Source organism: Bombus pyrosoma, linkage group LG11, assembly GCF_014825855.1.
Source record: "Bombus pyrosoma isolate SC7728 linkage group LG11, ASM1482585v1, whole genome shotgun sequence".
Taxonomy (NCBI): Eukaryota; Metazoa; Arthropoda; class Insecta; order Hymenoptera; family Apidae; genus Bombus; species Bombus pyrosoma.
In genome coordinates this window covers 3,964,202-3,991,838 of record NC_057780.1, presented here as the reverse complement: position 1 = coordinate 3,991,838, position 27,637 = coordinate 3,964,202, and the positions used below count along the sequence as shown (strand labels likewise).

The 27,637-nt window shown below is 32.1% G+C and overlaps 4 protein-coding genes across 20 annotated transcripts in view; 1 reads left to right on the top strand and 3 right to left on the bottom strand.

Moving 5' to 3' along the window:
- The window catches only part of LOC122572712 (collagen alpha-1(XVIII) chain), a 344,291-nt gene extending 338,774 nt beyond the window's left edge, over positions 1–5,517 (top strand). For 8 of the 11 annotated variants that reach the window (XM_043738049.1, XM_043738046.1, XM_043738044.1 and 5 more), the window contains 9 exons: positions 316–571; positions 957–1,085; positions 1,232–1,326; positions 1,437–1,529; positions 1,834–1,956; positions 2,058–2,072; positions 2,856–3,050; positions 3,171–3,286; positions 3,704–5,517. In XM_043738049.1, the coding sequence (XP_043593984.1) occupies positions 316–571; positions 957–1,085; positions 1,232–1,326; positions 1,437–1,529; positions 1,834–1,956; positions 2,058–2,072; positions 2,856–3,050; positions 3,171–3,286; positions 3,704–3,998 (1,317 nt within the window). In that variant the 3' untranslated portion in view covers positions 3,999–5,517. The remainder of the gene's footprint in view (positions 1–315; positions 572–956; positions 1,086–1,231; positions 1,327–1,436; positions 1,530–1,833; positions 1,957–2,057; positions 2,073–2,855; positions 3,051–3,170; positions 3,287–3,703) is intronic. The other 3 variants (XM_043738048.1, XM_043738045.1, XM_043738047.1) reach the window with 2 other exon arrangements.
- A 434-nt stretch (positions 5,518–5,951) lies between these two features.
- Positions 5,952–9,143, bottom strand: LOC122572714 (THO complex subunit 1). Of its 4 annotated transcripts, XM_043738056.1 has the most exons (9): positions 8,683–9,126; positions 7,915–8,607; positions 7,591–7,838; positions 7,415–7,441; positions 7,044–7,343; positions 6,810–6,959; positions 6,584–6,731; positions 6,252–6,488; positions 5,952–6,178 (listed from the first exon to the last, which is right to left on the bottom strand). In XM_043738056.1, exons 1-9 carry the CDS (start codon positions 8,716–8,718, stop codon positions 6,023–6,025), a joined length of 1,995 nt encoding a protein of 664 aa, XP_043593991.1. In that variant the 5' UTR covers positions 8,719–9,126; the 3' UTR covers positions 5,952–6,022. The 4 variants fall into 4 exon arrangements, with proteins under 4 accessions (XP_043593991.1, XP_043593993.1, XP_043593992.1 ...); XM_043738058.1 differs by lacking the exon at positions 7,415–7,441 and having other exon boundaries at positions 6,252–6,485; positions 8,683–9,128; XM_043738057.1 differs by lacking the exon at positions 7,415–7,441 and having other exon boundaries at positions 8,683–9,119.
- A 1,042-nt stretch (positions 9,144–10,185) lies between these two features.
- On the bottom strand, positions 10,186–18,943 carry LOC122572713 (E3 ubiquitin-protein ligase SMURF2). Of its 4 annotated transcripts, none has more exons than XR_006318537.1 (13): positions 18,758–18,943; positions 17,741–17,779; positions 17,561–17,669; positions 17,356–17,489; positions 16,896–17,160; positions 16,362–16,825; positions 16,038–16,287; positions 15,792–15,958; positions 15,163–15,353; positions 14,693–15,090; positions 14,163–14,623; positions 13,448–14,079; positions 10,186–13,379 (listed from the first exon to the last, which is right to left on the bottom strand). XR_006318537.1 is itself a non-coding variant. In XM_043738054.1 (13 exons), exons 1-12 carry the CDS (start codon positions 18,810–18,812, stop codon positions 13,892–13,894), a joined length of 2,721 nt encoding a protein of 906 aa, XP_043593989.1. In that variant the 5' UTR covers positions 18,813–18,943; the 3' UTR covers positions 10,186–13,812; positions 13,889–13,891. The 4 variants fall into 4 exon arrangements, 3 of the variants coding, with proteins under 3 accessions (XP_043593989.1, XP_043593988.1, XP_043593990.1); XM_043738054.1 differs by having other exon boundaries at positions 10,186–13,812; positions 13,889–14,079; XM_043738053.1 differs by having other exon boundaries at positions 10,186–14,079.
- Positions 18,944–19,407: 464 nt separating this feature from the next.
- On the bottom strand, positions 19,408–27,517 carry LOC122572715. Its single transcript, XM_043738060.1, has 4 exons — positions 27,368–27,517; positions 24,177–24,228; positions 21,673–21,831; positions 19,408–20,864 (listed from the first exon to the last, which is right to left on the bottom strand). The coding sequence occupies exons 2-4, from the start codon at positions 24,216–24,218 to the stop codon at positions 20,676–20,678; spliced, it is 390 nt and encodes a 129-aa protein (XP_043593995.1). The 5' UTR covers positions 24,219–24,228; positions 27,368–27,517; the 3' UTR covers positions 19,408–20,675.
- Positions 27,518–27,637: the final 120 nt, after the last annotated feature.

Here is a 27,637-nt window from a genome sequence, read left to right as displayed (position 1 = left end):
CTGGCTCAAGTATCTTCTCTCCAGGATTATATATCTAAACATTGCATTACAGAAATTAGCTTGCATATACGAATAACATAATTAGAACTTAAATCAGAGAATCGTGATATTATACACTGACTTCTCAACCAGTAATGCACGTATCCACTGCATATAAATAATTTTGTGTAATATACGCTATAAAAATTGTATCATTCAGAAGTTTATTTTCAATGTTAATGCGTACGGTCGCCTCGATTCTTAGTGTATAATTATAATTCGTATAATATTCGTGTAAATCAATTTCATACCTGTCTGTCTAAATGACACGTTCAGATAAAAGGCGATAAGGGAGACGATGGTTTCCCTGGAATTCCTGGACAACCTGGAAGAGACGGTCAAAGAGGACCTCCAGGGCCACCCGGACCACCTGGACCACCGTCTCAAGGAAACTATATTCCAGTTCCGGGTCCCCCGGGGCCTCCTGGGCCACCAGGACCACCTGGACTATCTTTGATTGGACAAAAAGGAGAACCAGGAATTGGTAGAAGTCACATCTTTGGCGAAAGAGACTATTACGGAGTTAGACAGGGTAAGAAAGGTTCACTGATCATGAATAACATAATTTAAGTATCATATGCAAAAAATATTTGATCACCTCTACTTAAAAGTATGTCATCGATTAAAAATTTCGGATTATGTACTTCCTCGATTGTTTCTATATCGAATCTTCCGTTAATTTTATCGCCAAGTCGACTTTAAAGATGCAAATATCAATGACAATTTCCCTCGTTTCGGTAGATTTTTCACAAGAGAATTGCTTAAAGCATCGAAATTCCAAGCTGACTTTTCTTCAAATTCTTGAATTTTGTAGAACACATGGTGATTCTAAGCTTCTGGTGTCCCTGTATATTTTACTCAGATTAATAAATATAAGAGAGATATTGGAAATATATGAAAAAATATTAAATTTGCAGTTCCAAAGAATATAAAAGATTTTAAACACAATATGTTCTTTGGCACGCTGCAAGGACCTAGAACTAGCCTAGACGAATTGAAGGCTCTGCGAGAACTAAAGCAACTGAAGGAACTTAAAGAACATTTAGGTAACGCACTAAATGTAAAATATCGTAAAACGACGTTTCTAAAAGACATTAGTTTTCTTGGTGTATTCTAAATTGCGTAGAATTGCGTAGTAAAGTTTAATACGTCTTTAAAAACACATCCTAATTACCTATAAAACTTTTATAAGGTGCTGCAACCACCGCAACTAGAGGTCCCTTAGAAAGTACCACGAAGATCGTACCAGGAGCTGTGACTTTCCAAAATACCGAAGCTATGACCAAAGTAAATCTTTCAATATCGTCAAAAAATTGACCTTACATGATTTTGAACAGTATACGTATAAATACTCTAATTATTATAACTTTTAATGCTTCTAACTACTACATATTTAGATGTCTGCCGTGAGCCCAGTTGGAACATTAGCTTATATCATTGACGAACAAGCTCTGCTCGTTAGAGTGAACAATGGCTGGCAATACATCGCAGTTAGTATAAAAATTGTCCTATTTACTCTATCTTTACATTCTACTTGTAATATTTACTCAAAAGTCGATTAATATATAATTCATTCATGTAAATTCCAACAATGTACAGAAGAAGATCCATTAAGATAAAACATTTGACTATAAAGTTTCATCGACGTTGCAAAATATTTTATCAAACGCAACTTTTTCCTTTTGTTAATGATAATTATTGTATATCAGCTAAGAATATAAGTCTTTAATCTTACCTATTTAGCAAACTACATGGCTTCAATGTAATTCAAGATATTTATGCTGTGTTCTGTAGCTGGGTTCGCTTCTACCAATAACTACACCAGCACCACCAACCACGTCACCGCCTCCGGTAAATCCACCTTTCGAGGCTTCCAACCTGATCAACCAGATACCCGTAAAAGCAGACGGAACAGGGGTGAGTTACTATCTTAATCCTGTTGAGTGTAAAACGTTATCGATAAGAGATGGACTAATGCATTACTTAATTACAATTGAATTTTCTTCCTGCTTCCAAAGTGGTATCCACGGATGGTAAGATATTGGCATGATTAATCTTTCGACGTTATCGTCCTCTTATACGTTCCCCCTTTCAGTTTTTATAATTTTCGCAAGAACGCTTCGTTCCATTTCATTTTCGTTAAGTATGAAGAAGAGAAACGAATTTTCATTACCTACCGAACGAATCGTTCTTAATTCCTTTTTTACTAAAATCTTTTAGCATATTACGAGGAAAATTGGCGGCAAACTATATGGAAAATTTAGAGAAAGATTTATCTCTTCGTCAATTGTACGCATTAACGTGCCTAAGGTCTAGAAATCTACTTAATACACGTAGGAATTCAAGTATCTATTTGGAAGCTGGACCTAAGAGAACTGTATATACTGAATTTGAACTACAATTTACAGAGTGCAGTATGATTGTAATGTGGAGGGATGAATGATTATAGGGCTTTTCATAAACCAAGTCCATTCTATGACTCCCTGGGAAGTGGAATTACAATACATTGTATCTATTTTTAAGTATCATTTATTTCAATATTTGAAGCTCTCCAAAAAGCAGGAGGTGTTCTTATATTTTAAGAAACAATGAAAATCTATTATCTGTGCTAAGATATAATAAATAATAATTCCACTTCTATTCCTATTTACTAACATCGCTCTTCGTACAATCATTCTCTCTGTGGAAAAATATTCTTGTTAAAATGGTGTTTTCAATTCTTTCTACGTCCAATCTCCGCTTACCTAAATGTTTTCCATTGCTAGCAATAAACTCCAATTCATACAATAACGTCGCATTGATATCACAATTTCCAGTTACGAATGGCTGCTTTGAACGAGCCATTTACGGGAGACATGCACGGTGTACGTGGAGCTGACTACGCTTGTTATCGACAAGCGAAGCGAGCTGGTTTGAGGGGTACGTTCCGAGCATTCCTCAGCTCCAGAGTTCAAAATGTTGACAGCATCGTGAGACTTGGGGACCGTGATCTTCCTATCGTTAACATAAAGGTGACTCGCAATATATAGATTTTGAACGATTTATTTATGAAAGTATTTCAGCAAAGTTTCCAAACAATTTTCCATAAGCGCGTCGCGCATGTTACGAAACATTTGTTTTCGATCCCCTAGGGCGATGTACTTTTCAACTCGTGGAAAGAGATGTTCAACGGAAACGGGGCCTACTTCTCGCAAAATCCAAGGATTTACAGTTTCAATGGCAAAAATATCCTCACCGACTTTGCATGGTAACTATCTCGTTTATTTATCCTTTAGTCCTATAACAAAATAAAAATTTATATTTTTGGTAATCCATATGTATACGTAATTATAAAAACGCAAAACGTTGTGGCATGACTTTTTGATAGATTCATCGACTTTTCAAACAATAATACATTCTGGTATTCAGCTCTAGCTAAACTTACAATACGGCGGAATCAATGTTCTAAGGAATGTTCTATAAAAACCTTTCTCGCGAGATCTGCTATAACTTCATGATTTCATTAAATATATTTCTTTTATTTCGATATAATGATAGATACACTTGTAACAATTATCTAGTACAATGTACATTTTGTACGAGAAAAAAGTTGAAATATAAATCAAAGCAAAATTAAAGACTAGAGCTAAGATAGAGCCAAACTTATCATCGTCTGATATTTCAGGCCAGAAAAGGTGGCATGGCACGGATCGCACAAATTAGGAGACCGGGCAATGGACACGTATTGCGACGCTTGGCATTCAAGTAGTTCGGATCGTTACGGATTAGGATCACCGTTAACTGGGGGACGCCTCTTGGAGCAAGTTCGTTATTCCTGCGACAACAAGTTCGCGCTGCTCTGTATAGAAGTAACCAGCGAGACCACAAGAAGGAGGAGAAGCGTCGAAATTTCGGAGGATGAGGACGAAATGTCGGAGAACGATTATAAGGAGTACTTGGATTCTCTGATGGAAAACTAACCCTTCTATCGTTCCCCTTCCCATCTCTTCTATCCCATTTTTCTCTCTGTCTTTTAACATACGTAAAACACACAGCAACAACATCGTTGTATAGATAGAAACCGAGATGAGTCAATCGCGTATCGTTCCTGTTTGATGAACTGTATAATGAAAAGCAATAGAAAAAGAAAAGAGAAGAAAACATAACAAAAAAAAAAAATAATGTTCAAACAGAAGAATACGGTGAATACACAATAAAAACGGAGTAATCATCTCGTTTCTAATCAGCGTGAAATCTATCTGTAATTCGAAAGGTTATAACCCTAATCGCGAGTCATTAGCCAACGCTTTATACCGAATTTCCGTTCTCTCTTTAAGAAATAAGACTGATCGTCTAGACATCGTTCATCAGTGTTCCATATCGATTACTCGCCTGTACTCTTAATCCGTCATCGTTATCGAGCGTCGGAAAAACGCGACATCACCGGTTTCTTCGGCGCGCGTCAACCAACTCGACGCCATTAGAAGTTCCCTACGTCACGATAAACGTCCAGTACTTAGAACGCTGCTACGAGAGGAGATTCTTTGAAGCGTGGTCAAAGATGTTCACCATTCGAGTCATAATTTACTGTTTAAGGGATTAAAGAACGAAACAAAAAGAATAAAAACGAAAAAAAAAATTGCAGAAAAAAACAGAACGTAAACTAACGGCTGCCCTACGACCTAATAAAAATGTCGGAATTCATATCCGCAATCGAATTACATTTACACTTTAGCCAATACATATGAGTGTGTATGTTAGATATAAGAAACGAATCGATTAAAAAAAAAAAAAAAAACAAATAAATAAAGGATTCCGTATCAGATGATTGAGTTTCTTGCATCCGGAATCCAGATTTATGCTCTGTGTACAATTCGCGGCAGACGCGTTTGGTGCGATAGTAAATTGCATGATTGTACAGTAAGGATGTAAGTACTTATACTTACGGTGCTACAGGCCCATAAATGTAACAGTATGTATATGCGATGAAAGGATTATTTAGAAATTGGATTAACAATCGCGAACAGTTGTGGAATATGCTTCTAAAACTATTTCGGCGTATATGTAGCAATATTTTATAACTTACGTATAGTTCTCGTTGGAAAAGAAACACGTTGTATACACCATTCCGCGAGCTGTCGCTGTCTTAATCGTCATTGGCCTCTGCTTTTACATCGAGCATAAATCGAGTCTAAGTCAGTGTCTATAATTCGAAGATACGATATATATTACTAACGTTAAACTAATTTATTACGATTAAGTAGAGAGAACGTCGGTCTATACCTTTAGGTTGTCAGCATGCTTGTTGGCGAATCGATTTCACTCCAGAAAAATAAGAAATAATGAAAATTCTCCCGATGCCGTAATGTAGGTCTTGACGTACCGATGTAAAACCAACTATCCTTCGATATAGTTTGCACCGACGACCGTTTTAGTTCGAAATTTTGTATTATTTGTACACTTTATTATTGTCTTTCTAAATAAAGAACGGAAAGTGCATCTAACGGATTCTTGAATCAAATTCGATCTATCGATATCATGTAATGTTACGATACTCGAAAATCGATTAATCTAATATTCGCGCTATGTTTAAATTGGAGAGATGATCTCTTATTGAAACATATGCGATTTATTTAAAAAAGAATATATGTATAGAATATTTAAATTTTAGCGTATGTAGAAACATAACTATTTCACTACGTGAAGCTGTTTTGAAGACTATCTATTTACTTCGTCCCATTTTGTCAAACAATGTCTATCTAAATGTTGCTAACAGTTGCTGAAACAATGATACCATAAAAGTAAGTACAATATTTATGTATTTTTTAATTAATGCTTTAGTTATTTTTAATTAATACTGACTATTGTTGTTGGAATATAAGATATATAATTTATTATTGAGATTAAGATTAAGATTTATAGAAAACACATCGTTGCAAAAATTGTAAAAGTTTAATTCACATAGTATCATACATTTTTTAAGATTATATCTTTCACGAGGTAATTAGGATTTTAAAACAGCCAGCGCTTCCGTGAATTTTAAACCTTCTAAAATATATGCTAAATTTTCCATCGATGCATCTACATCTTCTTCCGCCCAAATTTCCAACATATTTTTACATTGCTCGTACGGCGTTGGTTTCCCTTGAAAAAATGTAATCTAGAAAAAGATATAAATTGTGGTTAGTGAGCTGTGATTTTTTAAACTTCTACGTTATAAAATTTGTTTCTACCTCTTCACTCGTATAACCAAACTTGGTTGCTAACTTTTTCCAATCGTTTTTCAGAATTTCTGATAATTTCGCCACCATGTCAGGTGTCACTTTCGTTAATTTTCGTCCTTTCGTATCCGTATTTTCGGCTTCGACTTGTTCACTCTCTTGCTTAAGAACATCTTCGTTAAACTCTTGATCGTTCGCTTCTGGCGGTGGAGTCTCCTCTGTTTCTAATTTTATATCCGACTGTGTCTGCTTCAAGAGTCAAAAACAATTCACTTTTAAATCTACATGGTAAATTCACTTTGAAGATCTAACATAGATTAATGAAACAAAGGTGTTACACTCACTGGCCGATCTTTAGCGATTTTTTTAATCATTGTTTCGAGATATTCAGGTAATTTATTAATAGGATAATTCCCATGGACAAAAAAATGAGGACTACGTCTAGCTAGTAGTCTCAATGCTCGCCAACCAAAATTCCCATCGTTTACTTTTCTGTGACAAATAAACAAAAATAATATAATTAAAAATAATATAATAACAACACAGAAATATATAAAATAAAGGATTTACTTGTATTCATCTTCTACCATTGCATTAGGATCTAATTGCATAATAGCTTCTTCAAAATATGTCTCTAAAGATGGAAGGAAGTCTCTTTCTTTAGATTTACATGCTTCAAGATTATTGGGACATAAGTTCCATAATTTTGTGAGTTCTGGGCTGCAAAGCAATTAAATTCAATTGTATATAATGTATTTTCTAATAGGGTTAAAGAAATAAATAGCTTTTTCTATGGTTTCTTACTTTCCCATATGATATTTTCCTACTGCTTGAGCATCTCTAATGACATCTCCAATTCTACGCCTTGGCCTCTTTGGTTTTTTTGATTCCTCTATGTCGGCACTAGAATCTGGAGTTGGTCTTTTAAATGGTGGGCATCCTTCATTTTTCCAAGCATTCCAGTGCTCTTCGCGTTTTAATATATTTTTAACAGTTTCTGCAAATGTTGGACCATCGGGAGGTGTTTCTGTCAGTAAGGCATATACTTGCTCTGTGGTTCCTTTTACCCATTCTACTTGGTCAGGCTTTAGTTCATGTGTTTCACTTAAAAAATACAAAATTTATTGAGACTTTGAAATATAAATAACCTGAAACACTATTTAAGGAAAGCAGACCTTGTCTCATAGCCACTGGCAAGGAAGCTTTGGAAAACAAACATCGTTTTATAGCTTTCAAAGTCATTTTACTAATAATTCATTAAAAATGTGCAATTCTAACAAAAGGAATTGTGAATTCGATTGTAATAAAATACAAGTGTATATAAAGATATATACAAATTATAGATACTTACGCTTTAAATTTAACAGTGCTATTAAGATATTGGAAAAGAATGAGAAACTGCAGCAATACATATCGTCTGAAATTTGAATCAGATAGTTGTAGTTCCAACAATTTTTGATTTGTTAAATATTTTGCGAAATAAGGGGTTTCCTTATGAGATCCCTCCATGGAAGACTCAACTTTAACACATGTTGAAGGATAATTACGTTGTTCTTCCAATTTAAAAGATGAAAATGCTGACAGTACACTTGAAGCATGCTAAACAAATAAAATATTTATGACAAAAGAGTATAAGAATATAAAAAGTTATAAGAATACAATAATTTAATCTTACCGTTGAAAATATCTTCCAGTGCATTTTTAAGTATAACTGATTGGGATTTCTGAAAAAATCTTGGAGTGCCCAAAATTTTCTATATAAATTATAATCAATTGGCACTTTAGTTTCTGATTTATCATCATCCTTAGTTATTTGTTCCAAATCGTCTCCCTCTGATTTTTCAGAGCCAAATTCTGTATGATTCTCCAAATTAAATTCACTAACAATATTAAGACCAGACCTCTCAGAAAAAGGAAAAAACTTAGCCAGAAATAAAAGAATTCTTCCACAAAATACAGTTTGTTGTGATCTAGATAACCTTCTAAGTAAGTCATTGCACATTCTTAACAAATTGTTTTTACAGGCACTAAAGAATAAATCTTCTTTCCACACAACCACATTGTTCTCGACAAAAGTAAACAACTGTTCGCATCTATCGAGTGTCATAGAATCAAATATATCACCAAGTAGCATCACTGGCATACTTGCAGTTGCTAAGTCTTTTCTGCATAACTCAATGCAGAATGTAATATAGGTCTCAAGTAGAGGCACATTACTTGATACATTTTCAGATAATATTACAAGAAGAGTATCCCTTAGTGCTTGATCAATTGCAGCTTTTCTATCACTATCGTTTGTACACCGTTCGACGCATTTCTTTTGAAATATTTGTATATCTGACAGCTTAAAACACTGTTGCAAATAATCCTAGAAAAACAGAAAATCATTGAAAATCATAAATCATATAACCTCAAAAGTATTATCAATTTTTATAATTCTTACACTATATTCTTTTCTTAAAACTTCGAACATGGCCATTGTATAAAACAAATTTTTATAATTATATTCTTTTATCTTAAAATATGAACAATTTCTTTCTACTACATATCAAGTATTTCATAAACTATCAAGACCTATACTTATACGCAATCGTACAAAAAAATCTCAGCGTCGACACTTGCTAGGGGATACTGTCCGAAAATTGAGTTGTGAAAAATTGTGTATAGTCTATCTAACAAGATGAGGCAGTGAATGTAAACAAAATTTGATTACTGTGGCTACAATGATTGGCGTATAGCTTGGACGAGGTTAGTCAATGATTATATCCCGTGGTAGAGGACGTCACGATTACACGACGACCTGTATTTCTCCAATCCGCCACTAGGGGCGCTGCTGCAGAGATGTCAAAACAATATTTGTTTATGTTTTATTATTAATTTTTGTATTCCGAACATTTTTTTAGTATTACCTATCAGCAAGTTCGACGCAATGTTGGAATGAAGTTTATTAGAAAAGAAAAATTTTGTTACCTTATTCTGTCAGTTAATGTAAAAAGATCTGTATTTTATATTTTTTAATCCTTTATGAGGGAACACTTGCAAACAAAGCTCAATCAGGTCGATCAAAGAAATTGACTAGAAGAAAAGAGAAAGTTATCATTCGCGAATTAAAAAAAAATCCTACTACATTCGCTCCTTAACTCGCAAGTATGGTAGCTGATATGTTTCATAAAGAAGTTCACCAGGAATTATGTCGACGAATCTTACGAAACAATGATCTTTATGACAGAGTATCACGAAAGAAGCCATACATATTTTAATGCTGTAAATCATAAAAAAAGATCGACTTTTGCAAAAGCCTATATTAATAAAGATAATCCTTTGTGGGATAAAGTCATCGTTTCGGACGAGTCAAATATTTTTGGCTCAGATGATCAAAATTATATGTGAAGAGAACCAAATACGGAATTGTGAATTCGACATTTACATCAAACAGTGAATCACTAGATCACTTAATTATTTCACTATTAAAACAAAAAAGAAAGAGCAAAACTATAGACTTCTATAAACCTGTGAATAAAACGTGATTTTTTAATATCTTAAGAAATATAATGCATTATCTAATTACTTCATGTTTATGTTATTTTTATTTAACATTTAAATATCAATCAATTTCAAAATTATAATGAACATTTATATAACAGTTGACGCATATTAGATTCCTATTTTATACCAACATAATTTAAAAAAGTAACATCAGAAATTCTGCAACAATAAATTAAAAATTACTCTCTTTAAATATTTGATCATTTGAATCTTTTAAATAATTTTGCCTTATATACAACTATTTAATTTAATTCTTCAGATTTTCATTAATTTGCTTTCCATTAATTAAACGTAGCAATTTCATAAATTCTAATTTAAAGAAAATATTATTAATATACATATTATTAAAAAAAGAATTCATTTTTATAGCAATTTTTATAGCAATATAAAGACAAAATTTAAAAAGTTCATACTTTGGATATTTTATTAAAATATACATTTCATCCAAAATACAAAAGGAAAAGATGTATATACAATTGTGTTCCGAAGGTTCTGCGCAATAATGATAATAACAACGGTTATAATAGCAATAATAATAATACAATAATTGCAGTATAGTAACGTATTCGCAATTTCTTAAAAATTTCGCGCGTAGCTTAGTACAGAATTTTTAAATACCGGCGTATATGAACACACGGTTGTGAATAAACGATTCCTTTCCATCTCAATATTTTCCTTTTTCATCTCTCGACAAAATAAAATTTCTTTCTTCAATCTTGAAAGTTTGTTCTTTTACGGATACCGGTAAATGTTAGCAAAATATCCTGCTATTTGGTAGAATAAAATCCTATTATTGCCGAGCACAGTATACGATATACTTAACATGGAATTCGAAATCCGGTCACCATATACCTTTATTAAGGACTTTAAACATTTATACAATTCAAGAGAGCATTTATACCCGTAATGCACTAATAATTATTGAATTTAATTAAAATTACGTTCGTATTTGAAACTTCACATCGTAGTGACAGTTAGTTTACGTGATATGTATTAAATCATTCTCTAATTTTGTACCTTCCGTTTTTTAATGCAATGTTCAATATTGTCTCCTGCTGAAGCTTTGTATAATTAGGCTGTCGAAAAGCTTTGAAAGCATTTGCATCATTTTTTAACAAAAAATTACATGAAAAAGTAACCAAAAATTTAATTGCACATAGTGATATGTGTTTGAAAGTGTGAATGATTCTTCTCATTCATATTTAATAGATTTAATTCTCTTTGATTATCCATGCATGTAACATGCTTAGAAGTGCCGAAGCTTTTTCAAGATAGTATTTATTGCATTATTGATTTGTAGATCATTTATTTATAAAATATTTATATGTGTCATTTCTTTCAATATATATATATATATATATATGTATATATATGCTTTCTTTTTTATCTAACAGCAAGAGATAATGAATTAAAAAAGATTTATAATATTTGATAACTTAAAAAACTGAATAATATAAATTTTCTTTGGCAATGCTTGCCCAAGTGGTGACCTTAGTATCAATTTCTATTCATTCCTCAATTATAGAGTCATTTATTCTCTAATAGTCTATACATATACTCATAAGATTTGCATTGTGATAATTTTTAGATACTTTTGAAATTAATTATTTTTTTCCTTCTAAAACTTGCTTGTAGTATTATTTTTTATTCCAAAATATGATGAGCATAAAATTTGTTATTTTTCACATTGATATCAACTCCAAGGCACTAATAAGGCCTTTATTCCCTTATATGTGACAGAAGTTGAAAAAAGTTTAAAATATAACAGATTTGTGGGAGACCCTCATTGTACTTGTTAAATATTCAATTTAAAAAATAGTATATGTAGATCGCTGCCTTAACAAATAGATTTAACTCTTATTAAAAATTTGAATTATATAAGTCTTAAAAGATTAATATCATAAAATGAGAAAAATGTGAATAATGTTGCTTGATTGAACATTTGCAAATCAGCAATATTATTCGTTCGATTTCAAGTTAATACTGTTTTACAACATTTATCAAATGCACAATGATTGTCATTATTACACATTTTCTTATTTTAAAGTCAAATCGTTAATATTATGCCGTTTTACGCGCGAAGAATAATATATACCTTCATTTTATTATTAATTTTATTAGTAATTAATAAAATTAATAGTAAAATTTCAGAGGTATAAAAGCAAAGTAATCAGACCGTATTTCAGAACCGAAAACGGGTGATACTTTTGCGTATTTAAGTATAAAATACAATAACTTTTTGTTAACAAAATAATTATTAAAACGAATATACGTATAAACTTTCATGGTTTAAAAAAAATACGAGTAAACGAGTATAATATTCAAGACAAATCTACAAAGGTGTCTCCCACTGCTTCTTCTCTTTTCACGATATGTTTGATCACAGTTACGTGCAGAATAAAATACAATAATGCAATAATAATACGAAATGATGATTGGTGCTATCAGCCACTAGATATTTTTTACAATAAAAGTAAATGCTAGAGACTAAATAAAGAATTCGTGCGATAAATAAGTGTCTCTATGCTTTACTGTAAGCTAGTAGCAAAGTATAGATTATTTCATGAACTTCTACAACAAAAAGAGTCGATTCGAGTAAAACCATTCTAACTTTACATAAACTCGTCGAATAAACTCTTTCTTTAAATATGTGTTCAATTTTTTTAAATTAAAGCTAATGTACACAATTCACGATTTAGCCTACACTAGAACCGACGCGTTTTTATCGTGCAGAAGCCAACTAACTGACTGGCACGTTATACCGTCGTGTTAATTTTATATTAAACACTGTACTATTTACATTTTGTTAACGCACTCGGTGCTATTGGCTCTTAAACAAGCAACAATGATCGTCGCACAACTCATGTTGTGCTACAATAACAAAATTTGCCGATTGCGTTACAAAGTTCCTCGAAGCAAGTGTTCATATACCAATAAAAATAATTTTTAATACTGAGGACATGTATACCACTTTTTCTTACAACTGATAAATGTATTTTGTATTCATTAATTTCAATTTACGACGAAGTTAAGAACTCAACACTTGCATCAAAGGTCATGATATACAGATTTCGTACTTTCCCCTTAATCACGATGACCGACTTGAAATAATACATTATATGTACTAAATTCCCAGCACTGCTTTTTAATTGTTATTTGACTATAATAATGAATTTGAGTATATATTCTTATTTTGTTACTAAACTCTATTATTTGAAAGATTGTTAATATGGAATTATTAATTGACTGTGCATATTGTAATTACATTTAATAAAAAAGAAATTGAAAGCTTTCGAGAATGAAATACATTGTATGGCTGATTTAAAATTCATTGCAAGTAATGCATATTACGAGTTTTTGTTATGAGATTCTTAAACGATTAATATACTTTTGTTCTCTTCATTTTTCTACTATTTCCGCTTAATGTAAAATACTAACATGAGCATGTCTGTAATTGAACAATGTTTTCCATTATGTGAAAGAATTCATTTTCTATACATATTTGTGCATGCATGATTTTTATATTTTTTTACCATACCTCGAAAACAATGAAGTTAATTCTTTGATGGTGATCTTATAAGTAAATTACTGAGCCTAAAGTTATGACGGAAAACACGATTAATATAAATAAAATAAACATTTAGGCCAATCAACATATTTACCTCAATGAAATTATAATTTTTTGCACATCTCTATCAGTCACTGAATAATAAATAGTTAAAGACCAATATAACCAGAACTTCTGAGGAACCATTCATTAAAATGTTCATGGACGAAGTGTGTAAATCACAAGAGTGTTCACATACATAATGTACCAATCGACAATCACTTAGAAGTCATTACAACCATCAAGGCCATTCAATCATTTGTACAAAACATAGTCAGAATTATTTCCGACGTTTTACGTATTAACATTTTCATTTTATAATACTAGCTCTTCCCGTACTCTCGTGAGATAACATCTCTTGGTACTTCAAAATTTATTTTTAGTTTAGCGACAGTAAAATCTGTCGATAAATATTTCCTACTACGAATGTGTGCAATCTCAGTAATTATATAAAACAAATACATTATATCAATAAATTGAAGTTATGCCTTTTTACCTATTATTCAACAGCGAAACCACAAGTTTCCTCAACTGCTTGTGTAAGTTTGTCAAGCATTTTCTGATAACTGGGATAACTTTCTGGAATATCTATTCTATTGAAACAGGTATGTGCTTTTGGTAAATTTTCACTTGGCGCATCAACGGCATGTATTGTAAATAATCGTGGACCTGCGGCTCCTGTTGATCCTATAAACATGTGTGGGAAATAACAATGTATCTTTACGAAGCAAAATGATTAGAAAATATTAATTTAATCCACGAGTATTTACCTTGTAAAGCTTTAAATCCTTGCAAAGGAACTCGAGAACTTCCAGTAACGAATTGAAGTAATCGAGCTCTCATTTCTTCTCCATAAGATTCTACTATTTGCCAAAACCACTTTACTACTGGCGTATCAGGTGTACAATGTTTTAATCGTGTGTGCATTTTCCAATCATTAATGTCAATCGTTCCTAAACCACCAATAACCAATTCTAATTCCCTTTCATCAAAAGGTCTTAATAGTTGAGGTGGAATTAGTTCGTGGAATCCCTTTTGTAATGCCAGAAACTGTTGTTCAATACCTCGCATAAAGCGATAGTTTACATATAAACGTACATATTCCTTTTTATTTTCTTCAGTTACAGGAATGTCTTTACCACCTGGTTTAAGTTCATGATTTTTCAACACTCCAAAACTACTATGTTCCACTGAAAACGTAGCATCCAACACTCCATCTATACTATTTTCCCTATAAATAAAATGATATTTTTACAATGTTATCTGAAAATTGTACACGATTATTATTTTTCTTACTTACAACATCCATGTAAGACTTCTATGTAATTCTGGATCAACTCCTTCTATATCAGTAAGAGTAATTGCTTTATTAAGCAGCATTTTATAGAATGGAGTTGTAAAACCTCCATCTATATGATGACCATGAAAAACGGCGATTCCTATTATCCTCCCGGCAAAGTGGAAGTACGATAAATGTTCTGGATTTATTCCCGAATCTGGATTAATTTGAAGTGTATAATTGTCGTCTCTTGAATATTGGAAAAGCCCATATTGTGGATTCAACATCTCATGCGACAATAAATATAACCACTCTCGTGCTACTCCACCATAATCAAGGCCTTCCTCACCGCGAAATTTAACCATAAGTCTTTTGCGCATGTCTTTTGGTCGCATTTTCATTATTAATCTGTATGATTCCTATAAAATAGATTTATATATTATTAAATCGTTCTTTTAAACTGCGTAAATATGAATATAAACTGTACTCACTTCAAATATTTCATTTCTTGATACCTCAAGCCTACAATGTCCACTTTGAGGTTGAAGGGCATTTAATTCTGCTCTCAGACATTTCAATTTTGCCACTAAATCGCGTTTATACTTCGGCAGTAATTCATTGTCCATTAGTTCCTTTGGCAATTCTGATACAGTTTGAGCATTTTGAGCTGACGTATTTTCCACTAAAAAATAAATACAATAAATAAGTATGCAAAAACAATAAACAAAAATTGTTTAACAGCTATTACAATAATGCGCTCTAACAAATAAAATTCCCCAAAAATGGAAAGGCATTCTGCTGGAGTAATACTGATTAACAATAGGAACTAACCACCAAACAGATATCCGTATAGAGATAAGATAAAATTCTATAATGCACAAATATGTTTTTGTTTTCTTTCTAGATAGCATTAAATAGATAGATTAACTTTTCTACGATTTAAGCGATATTAATAACATTTGAATTTTATAATTTTATAATATACTCAAATATTTAATTTTTATAATATATTCAAAAACATACTTTGTGCTCATATTACATATTTAACTTTGTTATGTATATTACATATTTGTATTACACATTTAATAAACCTAATACCATTAAAATGTGTTAAGCTTACATGACGAAGAATTATTATTGCTTCCATTCTCTGTTCTTGGCCTCTGAACTATGTTGCATTGAATACTTGGTGATGCAGGTGTCTCTATTTCTGTAGATTCATTTGCAGCTGTAGTTGTATTATTTGAACTACTCGTAGTTTGATTAGTTGTACTATTTTGTCGCCTACTATGAGCAAAACATTTTACAAGTTAAATTATACATAAATTATCGTAAATTAAAATATTTTCATTTACAACCAACTTACTTTAACAGATTGCTTATGATTTGACTGGATAACCTAGGATCAGTAAATTGTGTAGTTCTGTTATTGTGATCCACAAAATAAACACGGCCACTTTGAGTTTGTCGCATTTCCCATCCACTCGGTAATGGCCCAAGTTCATTTGCTAATTCATTAGCTGGTAAATCGCGAGGTATTCTAGGATCGTGCCAAGTGGATGAACCAGTTGGTACATGATAAAAATACACTTGACCTTGTTGCGTTTTTCTCATTTCTATAAAATTTATTTCAAGATTTTTTTATTTTGAATGTATATATACTGTTATAATCATCAATTTCGATATTTACCATAACCTCTGGGTAAGTCTGGTGGTTGCGGAGGATCATACCTCCTCTCGTTATAAACCAGTGCGCTATTTCTATTTCTATTACTTCGATTAGGCCTTCGTGGTTGAGCATTGTTAATACCACGTTCAGGCCTAGCATTACCATTCTGATTGCCATTTTGTTCGTCGCTAGCTCGTACTGGCCGTCGTTCCCTTGATGACGCGGGTGTTACGTTTCTTGTGTTATGTTGATTTTGTTGATTTCTATTCTGCTGCTGAGTGGGTGTATTTCTTGGCGTATTTGGGGTAGAACTATCTCTGCTAGGAGTTCTACTAGGTGTTCCATCCCCATTCCATTCAGGTGTACATCTAGTAGGACTTTCAGTTCTTATATTAGGAGGGCTTCCACTGCCACTGGGAGATGTAGGTTCAGAAGAAGGTAATGGTGGTGGTTCTGGTGTAGTTGGTATTATACCATTGGTGGGTCTATTATAATTATTAATAGAAATGAATCTAATGAGAAAGAAAAATATATCTTTAGAAAAACAAAACCAACCGTGCATTTGGACGAATCCACTGTGTAGTTCTGGTATAGTGGTTAACATAATATAGTCGTCCACTTCGAGTCCTTCTTTCTTCCCATCCATCTGGCAAATCATTTGGACAGCTCAGATCTCCAAGAACATCAACAACAGCATTATGACCCACTGTATTACTCACAGCACCATTATGACCATCTCGTGATAAAAGAGATACTACAACTTCTCCTTTAACAACATCTGTGTCATCTGAATGTGCTTTGCAAAGATCTAATCGCTGATCTATAAAAGAATTCAATTTAGTAATTAAATACTGCAAAATTCTAATATTAATAATTGTATAATATTATAGAAATTAACAGAATGAAGTGACTGAATGTGTGTCAGTATTTGAGTACAGATTATAAACTAAGTCCTTTTTCGGCTATGGAGCTAAAATAAAGAAATATTACTATTATTATAGAAAATAATAATTACATCCTGTATCTTTGAGTCTTTGAATCGTGTTGGATAATATTCTTACACATCCCAAAAATCCTCCACCTTTTTTTTTATGGATCTTTTTATGATTCCAAACTGATATCGTAATACCATCATCTTTCCCAATGTACCTGTAGAATTAAGAATTTATGTACTTTTTGTGTAAAAAACTATGCTTTTACTATAATGGAGAAATAATTACAAGTCATAATGTTGATTCCACATAGGATCTAGAGTTGCCTTGCACGTATGTGTACTATGACATTGACCAGAACCATCAACAGTTATTTTAGCAAAAGGGTCTGGTAGGCCTGAAAGAAATTTTTCTTTACACAAGATATTCTTTATGATTTTTATTCATTTTAACCTAAAGGATACTCACGAAATAGATCTTTCCTGGCAAGATTACGGGCACATAAAACTGTAAAATTGACATAATAAATACATAAATTCATTTTAAATAAATATAATTTCTAATAAATAAGTAAAATTTCTGTAGTATAGATAATAATGATTCATAGAATAATACAATCAAGAGGAAAGGGACATAAATATACTATTAATTTCTAAACACATTTACTTAGCAGTGTACGAAAGATAGCATCATAATATACATAAATATCAATCCTCTTTAATATCTTTGGCATTGACCCATTAGTTTTATCATTCAATGCTTTCTAGTGCACAATGATATGAAATAATAATATGCAATTTCATTAATTCAAGAAAAGCTTGACAATTTAAAGGATCAAAGGATAATTTTTTATTATAAATCTCATAAAATAGAATTAACCGTGAATTGAAAAATTTACAGTTGTCTTTAAAATAACAAAATATTATCAGACGGATAAATCGAACATTCGTTTAACGGATATTAAACTGGTGTATCGGTAGTAAGCGTCTGACATTTGTTAATTAGGCCTATTCACATTCGATTATGAGCTCGGCAATAATCCCCATTGAATCAATCAACAAGGAGCGATTTCAAAGTAAAAAATGATCGTAACGTTTCAAGCCCTATGGGACATGTCATATATCGAGGGAGAGCTGATGCGGGTGTAACAAGTCCACCAAAATTAACGTCTTCAGTCTACGGTCTCCCGGAGTGCTCACGGTGGGGTCTTGACCTCCGATAGGGAGTTGCCATAACCAAAGGACGAAAACCCTAGTCAGATCTTTCTGCGTTTTCTTTTCCTCGTACTAATCGAGTGATATACGATATCCATAATGATGGTTCTGACGTTGTTGAAAGATGGGCTATCGTAAAAATTATGACAGGGCTATATCAACGGATACATAACAAATCAAGACACAGGAAGGATCACAACGCGTGTTGGCTATCGGTCGACTTTCACGCTCCTGTCTCGTTAGATTCATCATGATTTCTTAATAAACTCACTCGTCAAACGAATCTTCATGGCCCCGTTCCTCCTGCTACCGCCCGGATTCGACATTTTCCACGCACATTTAACGCTTCCTATCGCACATCGGCACTCTAATTAGTAAATAAAACTGCTGCTCGAAGCGGCGGTACAATCTGCACACACGCAACTATGCACGATCGACTATTGCAGCTGATCGACCTTACCGACTCATATCGACTCAAAACGCCTGTCGACTCGTGCCTCTCGAAATATATCGAAGCCAAACTATGACCTACCGGACGATTACATTGATATGATATTAAGTTTTAATTTAACGTAAGTATTTCTCTTTATTACAAATTATATTTGAACGTAAATCGTACATGCCTTATTTCTTATATGTATTTATATATAAAACTTTGTGCTTGTAAATATATTTAAACAATGTGACAAGATTTTATTATATAAGATTATTTCACGCACAATTCTACATTCTAATTGAACTTTCAATTTTTCAAACAGTAGTCTTAATGCTATTTATAAAGTATCTTAACGTACGTTATATAATATTAGTGAACAAAAAACTATATTTATTCCAGAAGAATTTTACACAGCATAAAACGATAAATGTTTTGAATAGAATTGAAGAGAACCATTTCTTTTGCTTCTAAAGTAATCATCATTATTTTAAATGTAGATTATGTTTATTGAAGATTTACATGTTCTGACGACATAAAGAACTTATAAATTAATAAAATGAAATAAGAGTCAGTAAGCATTCAAAAATAATAAATACGTAAATAATTAATTATGATATAAGGTGATAGAAAAGAAAGAGTATTATTTCAATATGTTTAACCAACTTACAGTAAATATGGCGCCGTGATTGTGGTTTATAATTTATGTATAACGATCACGATTACAGCGCTTTCACTGGCCTTACGTTAGAAAGGAATTTACTCGAGAAAAATATTTTGCTACTTTCAACATGTTAAATTTGAGTTTGAAAAAGACACAAATAAATAAATATTAAAGTCGGTCAATAAGTTCGTGCAGTTCCTGTTTTTTTATTTACATGTTGAAAACCGCACGAACTCTTTCGTCAACCAAATGTTATTCATACTTTCTCGTTTGATACAAATTGATTGATAATACAAGAAAAGGAATTTTTTCCTGAACAAATATGGATCATGAAAACACTCGAACGTTTTGCAAACGAAAATTTTATAAATAATACGATATAAGAACGAAAATGTTTACAAAGCTATTATTAATACGATGAGGTATAATAATTAATGTGTTACAAAATTTGAAGAAAATTTAATGAAAAATAATTGTAAAGTATTTTAACAATCGTCCTCTGGGAATCAAAAATTGATTTAAGTATAACACAATTAGAATTGAAAATTATAAGGTGATAAGAAGCACTTTGTTTCTTCAAATTTTGTAATTCGGTACTTACATAAATCTTTACTAAAAGTTTTTGGTTTTATGCATTCAAATACATATTTAGACTCATATACATATTGTACATATTGTACATATTGTACATAATAACACAACTCACAGTTTCTTATCTAACACGAATTTACTATAAAAAAATTACTCAATTATTATGATATAAGAATTGTTTCTTTTTAAAAACAAATTTTTACTTCAGCGATAAAAGAAGCTAAAAAAATTCTTATTCAAAATGTTATTTTTATTTCTACTCCCTTTATATCCACAAAATTCCTCTTACGAGTCAATCTTTCACTTTTTTTCACCTGTTTCTTCTCCAAGTTTTCAAGAATAAAGATTTTTCCGTGATAATCAATTCGATTCCTTCGATATTTGGCAGCAGTTTATTCAATACATTTTCATGATGATTTCTCATCCTCATATGATTGTATTTTCGAGAACGAATCGATGATTAGACGGCCCCTGGCATTATTTAAGAATTTATTCTGTATTTTAGGCTTCTCCTCGAAACACGAGTATCGCATCCACCAAAAATAAAACTCCCTCGGCGATGCTGATACAGCCTTTAGCGAGTCCAGTATCGCGGAAAGAACCACGATAAACCGAATTTGAGAAGTGGTCAAGGATCAAAGCACCGGCGATGATGAACAGGATGAAACCGGCCGCTGAGTAAAACATGTCCTGCAAGTTGAGACTCTTGTAAGTTATATATCTTCCTATAATTTACACAAAATACTGCTTGCTTTTTTGCAACGCAATGTCGTTCATACGATGTTTTTGTACGAAATATATCCCCGATACAACATCGTTCACGTGATGCTTCATAGGAAATATCTTGTATTTCCACTTTTCAATGTTTACAACTGAATGTCGCATATCAGGCATTGTAACATAGTATTGTATATAATACCATGCTTTGGATTATTTTATATAATTTGGAAATATAAAATCATTTGCTTATAAAACATTTCGTACATTTAACATGGCTAACCTCTCTCACATTCACAAACATAGTGTCTTATAAGTTGATTATTTTGCGTGTAGTTGGCCAAAATATCTAACGTTTTAATGAAAAGAAGACAAGCGAGAGATCTCGATCAAGACTCACATGAACGATATTGCATTGAAAGATACATCGCCCAAAAGAGATACAGATCTGACGCGAAGGGATTAAATAAGTAAATTCGAATGACGAACTAATTCATTGTTTGCGGGTGAACAGATTAACCCACTGTTCATGCTTGTAATATATTAATAAAATTGATGACGGGAGAGTTATGGAAAACTTAACGGTATATCTAACTATGTTGCACTGATATTTTATGATTTCGATGAAGAACGTAGAAAAAATCAGAATGAATAGATTAATAAAAGTTTGAAGCACGGTTTAAAGAAAATATAGGATACAATTTGCACATATAGAGTATTTTGTCTTGGAAATTCTTGTCAATACGAAGAACTAGTATAAGGCTTATTAAACGTTACTTACTAGACGTCGATCCATGCCACATCCCATAATAATTCCAAAGAATACTCCAGCCAGGATAATTAAATATCCACCGAAAGTGCCCACCGTAATCATCGCACTGTTTCGGCCACCATCACTGAAAGAGTGATAATGCAACCCTATGAGGATGCATACCATTATCTGAAAATGATATAAAAGAACACGTACGATTTATAAAAGCATTAGATATATATATTTAGACAGTTAAAAATAAAATAAAGGAATAATGTACACAAAGAAACTATATAGTAAATATAATCAAAAATTATCTCAAGTACTAGGTGCTCAATTAAATATCTCTAAACTGTTGTATGAGTTACTATCGCGAACAATCAGATATTAATTCGAGTACCATTCAACCTAGCATCTCGATCATAATTAATCGTACCTAATTTGAAGCAAGACTATATCTGTTGAGAATGCGAATGAAAAATCGTTTACTTCTTTAAATTCTGATGGTAGGTACATACTTTAAAGTATCGTTGTTATTAAGATACTGTCCTGAATGAAATATCCCTAGAATCTAGAACTTTAATAATTCTTGAATTCTTGAAATATTTGAAATATAAAAGTAACAATAAAAGATCAAGAAAGATATAGCGCAGAGACTAAAGCGTTATAGAATCAGAGTTTCGGAATTCGTGTTCAAGCTGTGCTATTCGTAAACAATGTTAGAGAACAGAGACAGAATATAAAAGGCGCGGGTTATAAGCAGTTCTGTTAAAAGGGGGAGTAGTGACAAGTATACGAAAGTGGGCCAACGAAACAAGTGCATCCAACTCCATAAATAACCCATTAGGATTCAACGATCGGGTTCCGCTTAGGAGAGACGATTCTATTTCAAGGGTATAAGTTTTGAAAGGAGACATACGTATATACGTATAATGATAAGTGGGAAAGTGGGCCAAACTGACAAAGTGCATCGACTCCATCGATACCACCATAAGTAGTAACTCATTAGGATTCAACGACCGTATTCTATTTCGTTTTAAATAGAAGTCGATTCTATTACAGAGATGTAAATTTTCAGCAGAAATCCAATCGATGGCGATCCATGTACGAACTTGGAAGCATTCTGCCGTCATTCTTAATGTTACATTCATGGCGTATTATGAGTCCTGTTCGCTTCATCGTGTTGCATTGTTAATTAATTAGACAACATTACGTCATACATTCAGTTTTTGGTATTAGATGTGACACGAATTCCTGACAATTATTTGTCTTTTTTTTTTTGTTGATATAATAATAACACTGATCTTTGTTCCCTGAAAAATCTGAATTCGGTATTTGCGAATACATCATAGATGTTTATCCGATGTAATCGGTTTGATAATGTATTGGGAGAATAGTTATAGTATTGGGAGAATAGTTGACTTAAAGAGATAAAACGTGTAATAATCTTGTAGCTCTATATCGTGAAAAAGGAAATACGGTTTGTTAGTATATTTGAGATGATTAAATATGCAGAATTACAAATTTGTTATTTTTCACTACGGTATCTTCATATTTCTTTCAATAAAGTAGCAATATTTTTAAGAAAACGCACTGTCAATATTTACCTGAATTTCTTAAACCATTTTAATGTACATTTTCGTTCATTTTCGTATGCTGTCAGTCAATTTTAATTTCAGGATCTGTAACTCGATAATACTCGATATTTTACAATGTTTTATATCAAATCATTAAATCCTTAATGATGCAAATTTTCTGAGAAATCACAGATTGAATCAACGTGATTCTTTCGATTCTCATTAAACGCACCTGCTAAATGTAGTGGAAATATCAAAAATAAAAGCAAGATATACATATACATATATAAGAGAAGATGATCAACGTTATAGAGAGAATTTAAGCGAGATAAAGAAAGCTTGATTATTAAAACCACTAGAAAAATTTACGCAATACATAGCACAGCATGCGTATCTGAGGAATTGTAACGGATACTTCAATAGCGATTGACTTCCGGCTCAAGGCACGATCATAAAACATGAAGAGAATTTCGCATACAGTATCTAATCACAAGCTATTATGTCATTCTCCATTCTGCTAAACCTGCTCTGCTATACCAAAGAAACTAGTGTCTAGAAATCTCCACGAGATTTGAACGTTTATTGTTGATTTTTGAGAGACCTAAAAAAGCACGAAGTGGGAAGCAATAATTTATGAGAAGTTATCTCCGAATGCAACTAAAAAAGTTCACAATAAAAATAACCTCATTGTAGATGTAAACGAGTCGAAGAGAATAGTATATTGAAGATAAGAATAGTTCTTTTAGGATGTAGCAGAGACCCATGTAAATACTGAAAATTTTAGTTTTAGATGATATAGTGCTAGACGGAATTCTGTTAGGCTTCCAAGTTTACCGATCGTAGGTTTTTTTTTTTATTTTCCTTGTTGATATTTGAATATTTGTGGAGTTAAGATAATCTTAATTTTAGTAGTTAGATAATACAATTTTTGTGTTTGGTAATTATCACTATACTTACCAACTGTAACAGTTTGATGATAGTCATCTTGTTGAACGCCATTCTGACTTATCTGTAAAAGAGCAGCATTATTTCAAAATTTAAAGTAAATAATCTTGTGCAGTTTCTTTAGTTATAAGATGATACTTATGTAACCTTTGTTTTTAATTTCAAAGTAACTTTGAAATTGATAGTATACGACTATATACGAAAGTTTCAACAGCTTGCTTCTTTCTTGAATAAAATGTACATAATACGTGCGAAATTATAAGCTAGCTATGATAGTAATTATTGTACTTCTATGGTAAAATTACAAGAAGCCAAACTTATAATAAATTAACCATAATAATCGATGGTTTACACACTTACTACTAACGTTCACAGATTATTATTATTTCGAATATTTTTAATCAAGAAATCAGCGAATCGTGTCTGTTTTCCCCTCGATCAATCGTCATCCGCAACTGTTCTCGAATTATCGAAATCAGTTTCAGATCAAACGAAACAAACAAAAGAAACGCGATGTAACGTAATCGCGACATTCCTCGTAATAAAATCAATCTTCTGATAAGTTACGCGGATATGTATACATCTGATAATAATAATATTTAAGCGAATAAAAAACATTTAATAATTTTTATAAGTTCTCAGCTATGTTAGGTATTACATTTCGTCGATCGTTTCATATCTCTAATGACAAAATGATTACTCACGAGAATCGAAATCAATTGCTCATTCATGTCATGAATCACATAGCAAGCTATAATACGTTCGAATAAAAAAAGAACAGACATTTGCACGATACATTCTCTAATGTCACCTGATAAGCTTCTAGAATATAGGCGGTAAACAGTTGCTCGTTACTCTGACGCATCCCGTTCGTGCAAATCGAATAGCAAATGCAAAGACTCTACGAAACTTACATCTACGCGTTTATGCTGTTTCCTGAATAGATTTGCGTGCCCGTGGTGTATATTATTAGCATTTGAATTGTATGTTTTGATAAACAACGATGTCTCGACGACGTTCCGTCACTTGAAAAGTTGATGATTAAGTTATCGCGTAATAGTTTTCAATTGCTTTTAACAGTTACGTATGTACATGGTAAAATGAATTTTAAATTGCAAGATTTAGACTCTCACCAAAATATATTTCGAAATGATTTATTTCGTACATTTGCACGTAGTTGGGTCAGTGAAACGGACGGTCATTTATGGTAACCGAGTTCTTCCAAAAATGGACAGAAAGAAAACTGGCAGAAACGTTAACGCCCGATTCGAATGGTTAGATCATTATCAAACGAATCACATTACGAAAATAATTGAGGATATTGGAGATTGGGGAGAGACTAAAAACTTTAACCGCCTCTCAACTCTTAAAGCCTAACTGTATTCGCAATTCCTTAAATTAAAGATTTTAAAGGATATTTTATGCCACTTTCTTTCTGAATCTCTCGAATGGCATTCCGGAGGATAATATTTGTAAAATCAAGTACATTTATATTTATAGAAACTCTAGGTAAATTTGAAAGCCCAAACACGATTTTATCGACTTCTTAAGTATATTAGCTTAAAATATCGAGTATGAATGTAGAAAGATATTTATGAGTTTAGTCGTCTGGCACGAGGTTTGACAGAGGATTCAGTTTATCAAACACTGGAATGCTGTTCTTAGTATCTCCATTTATTAAAACAACGAAAGCTGAGGGGTCCATAAAATCTCTAAGGAATTTAATTCGCAAATTTTTGTTCGTTAAAAGGATACAAGTGAAACAGGAAACGGATGTGCATTGCATGAAACATTCAGTGCTGAAAAGAAAGTCACACTTTCACTCGTACTGTCATCGGTCTGAAAACCTCGACTCGATTCTTTGACGTTATTTCTTTTAGCAATTTCCTTCTCTTTACTTATTACTTATTTTTTATTTTATCGTTTATTGCTTTAAGATCGATTTTCATAAGTCTAATTTTATAAATCTTTAAGGATTCGGTTTTGTAAACCTTTCAACACCATCGTTCAATATGTTTGAAAAGTATAAATCTTATCAATTTAAAGCTATTGCGAGGAAGTTATCTCGATGCGTTTCCTTTTTGTGGTTTCCTTTGGAATAGCGAAGAAGAAAAATGCAGATCAGTTTGTTTAAAATATTTTCACATTTTTACACTATTTCGTGCGAAATTTATCAGTCGATGGATGAGCGAAGCTAACACTATCACGTTTAAAATAATTATGATCCATTCAGACCCTGATAAAATTTAATCTTATTGATTTTTTCTAACTTGACAGATTTCTTTCATTCGCTCTTTTCAAAGATATCAAAATTCCTAATAGAATTTCACGCGTTGAAATAAACAATAATTTAAATGCGCATTTAATTTCACTTAAATAAATACCGTGTTTCGTTGAAGAAACTAAAATAATTGATACTTTCTTTTTCATCATATCCGCATCCATCGCTAATAAACCAAAATTAAATTAAATATTCATTTAAAGTACAAGAAGAAAGCGTACATTACCGAAAACAGTACCTCTTAACTTAAATATTTTAACTAATTTTAAAATAGTTAGGAAACTGTTAGCTCGAACATTTCTAAGTTGAATATCTGCTTCTTTAAAACGTTTAAAGTATAGAACATTTTCATTTAAGTTGATTGTGCGAAAGAACCTTACTTAAACATCCTTGCGTAAACAACCTTACATAAATCGAAGAAAGCGGCATTCTCTCTAAATGAACCGCCACTTGTAAAACATAAGTATATAATTATCCTATGCTGAAGAAAGACATATACAAACACTAAAGGAATTCATAAAAAAATTCAAGATGAAAGTGAATCGAGTTTACATTATTCAACGAAGAGAATTTTTATTTATCACGTAAGAAACAGGAACATATTCTTAATTAATTAACATCGGTTATTACTCTACTTTGTCGTAATGAATTATTAATGCTGTTTTGCTTTCAACACTTCTCTTATCACGTTATAAATCCTCTGTCAATTCTCGGTCAGAATTTTTTTATTTAATTTAATTTACGTTCATACGAGAAAAGGTACAAAAACTTATGATAAAATTATATTAATGTCACGCTTGTTACTGATCGATTGTTTATTAAAAATTCACTACTTATCGTTGCATTCAATTCGTTGAAAATATCGTATAAAACCTGATCGAACTTGATCCATTTTGTTATATCTTGTTGAAAACAAACTTACTTCGAAGTTTAGATTCAAAGATTCAACTTGATCGGACGTGGACGTTCACGAGACGAGAGTTCGGCAAAGACTAAACGCTGAAGACCGATCACGAATCGCGAGGAGCAGCGTTGATCAACAATTTTTCTACCGCACTGAAATCAGTGACTGTGACTGAACATGTCTACGTTTACACGATCTCTTACATACGCACACTGCGTGTAGTGTAACCTCGGCTTTGCTAACGTCGTATCGTGTTTTCTTTGTAGTAGTATAGTGTCTCTCAATTAC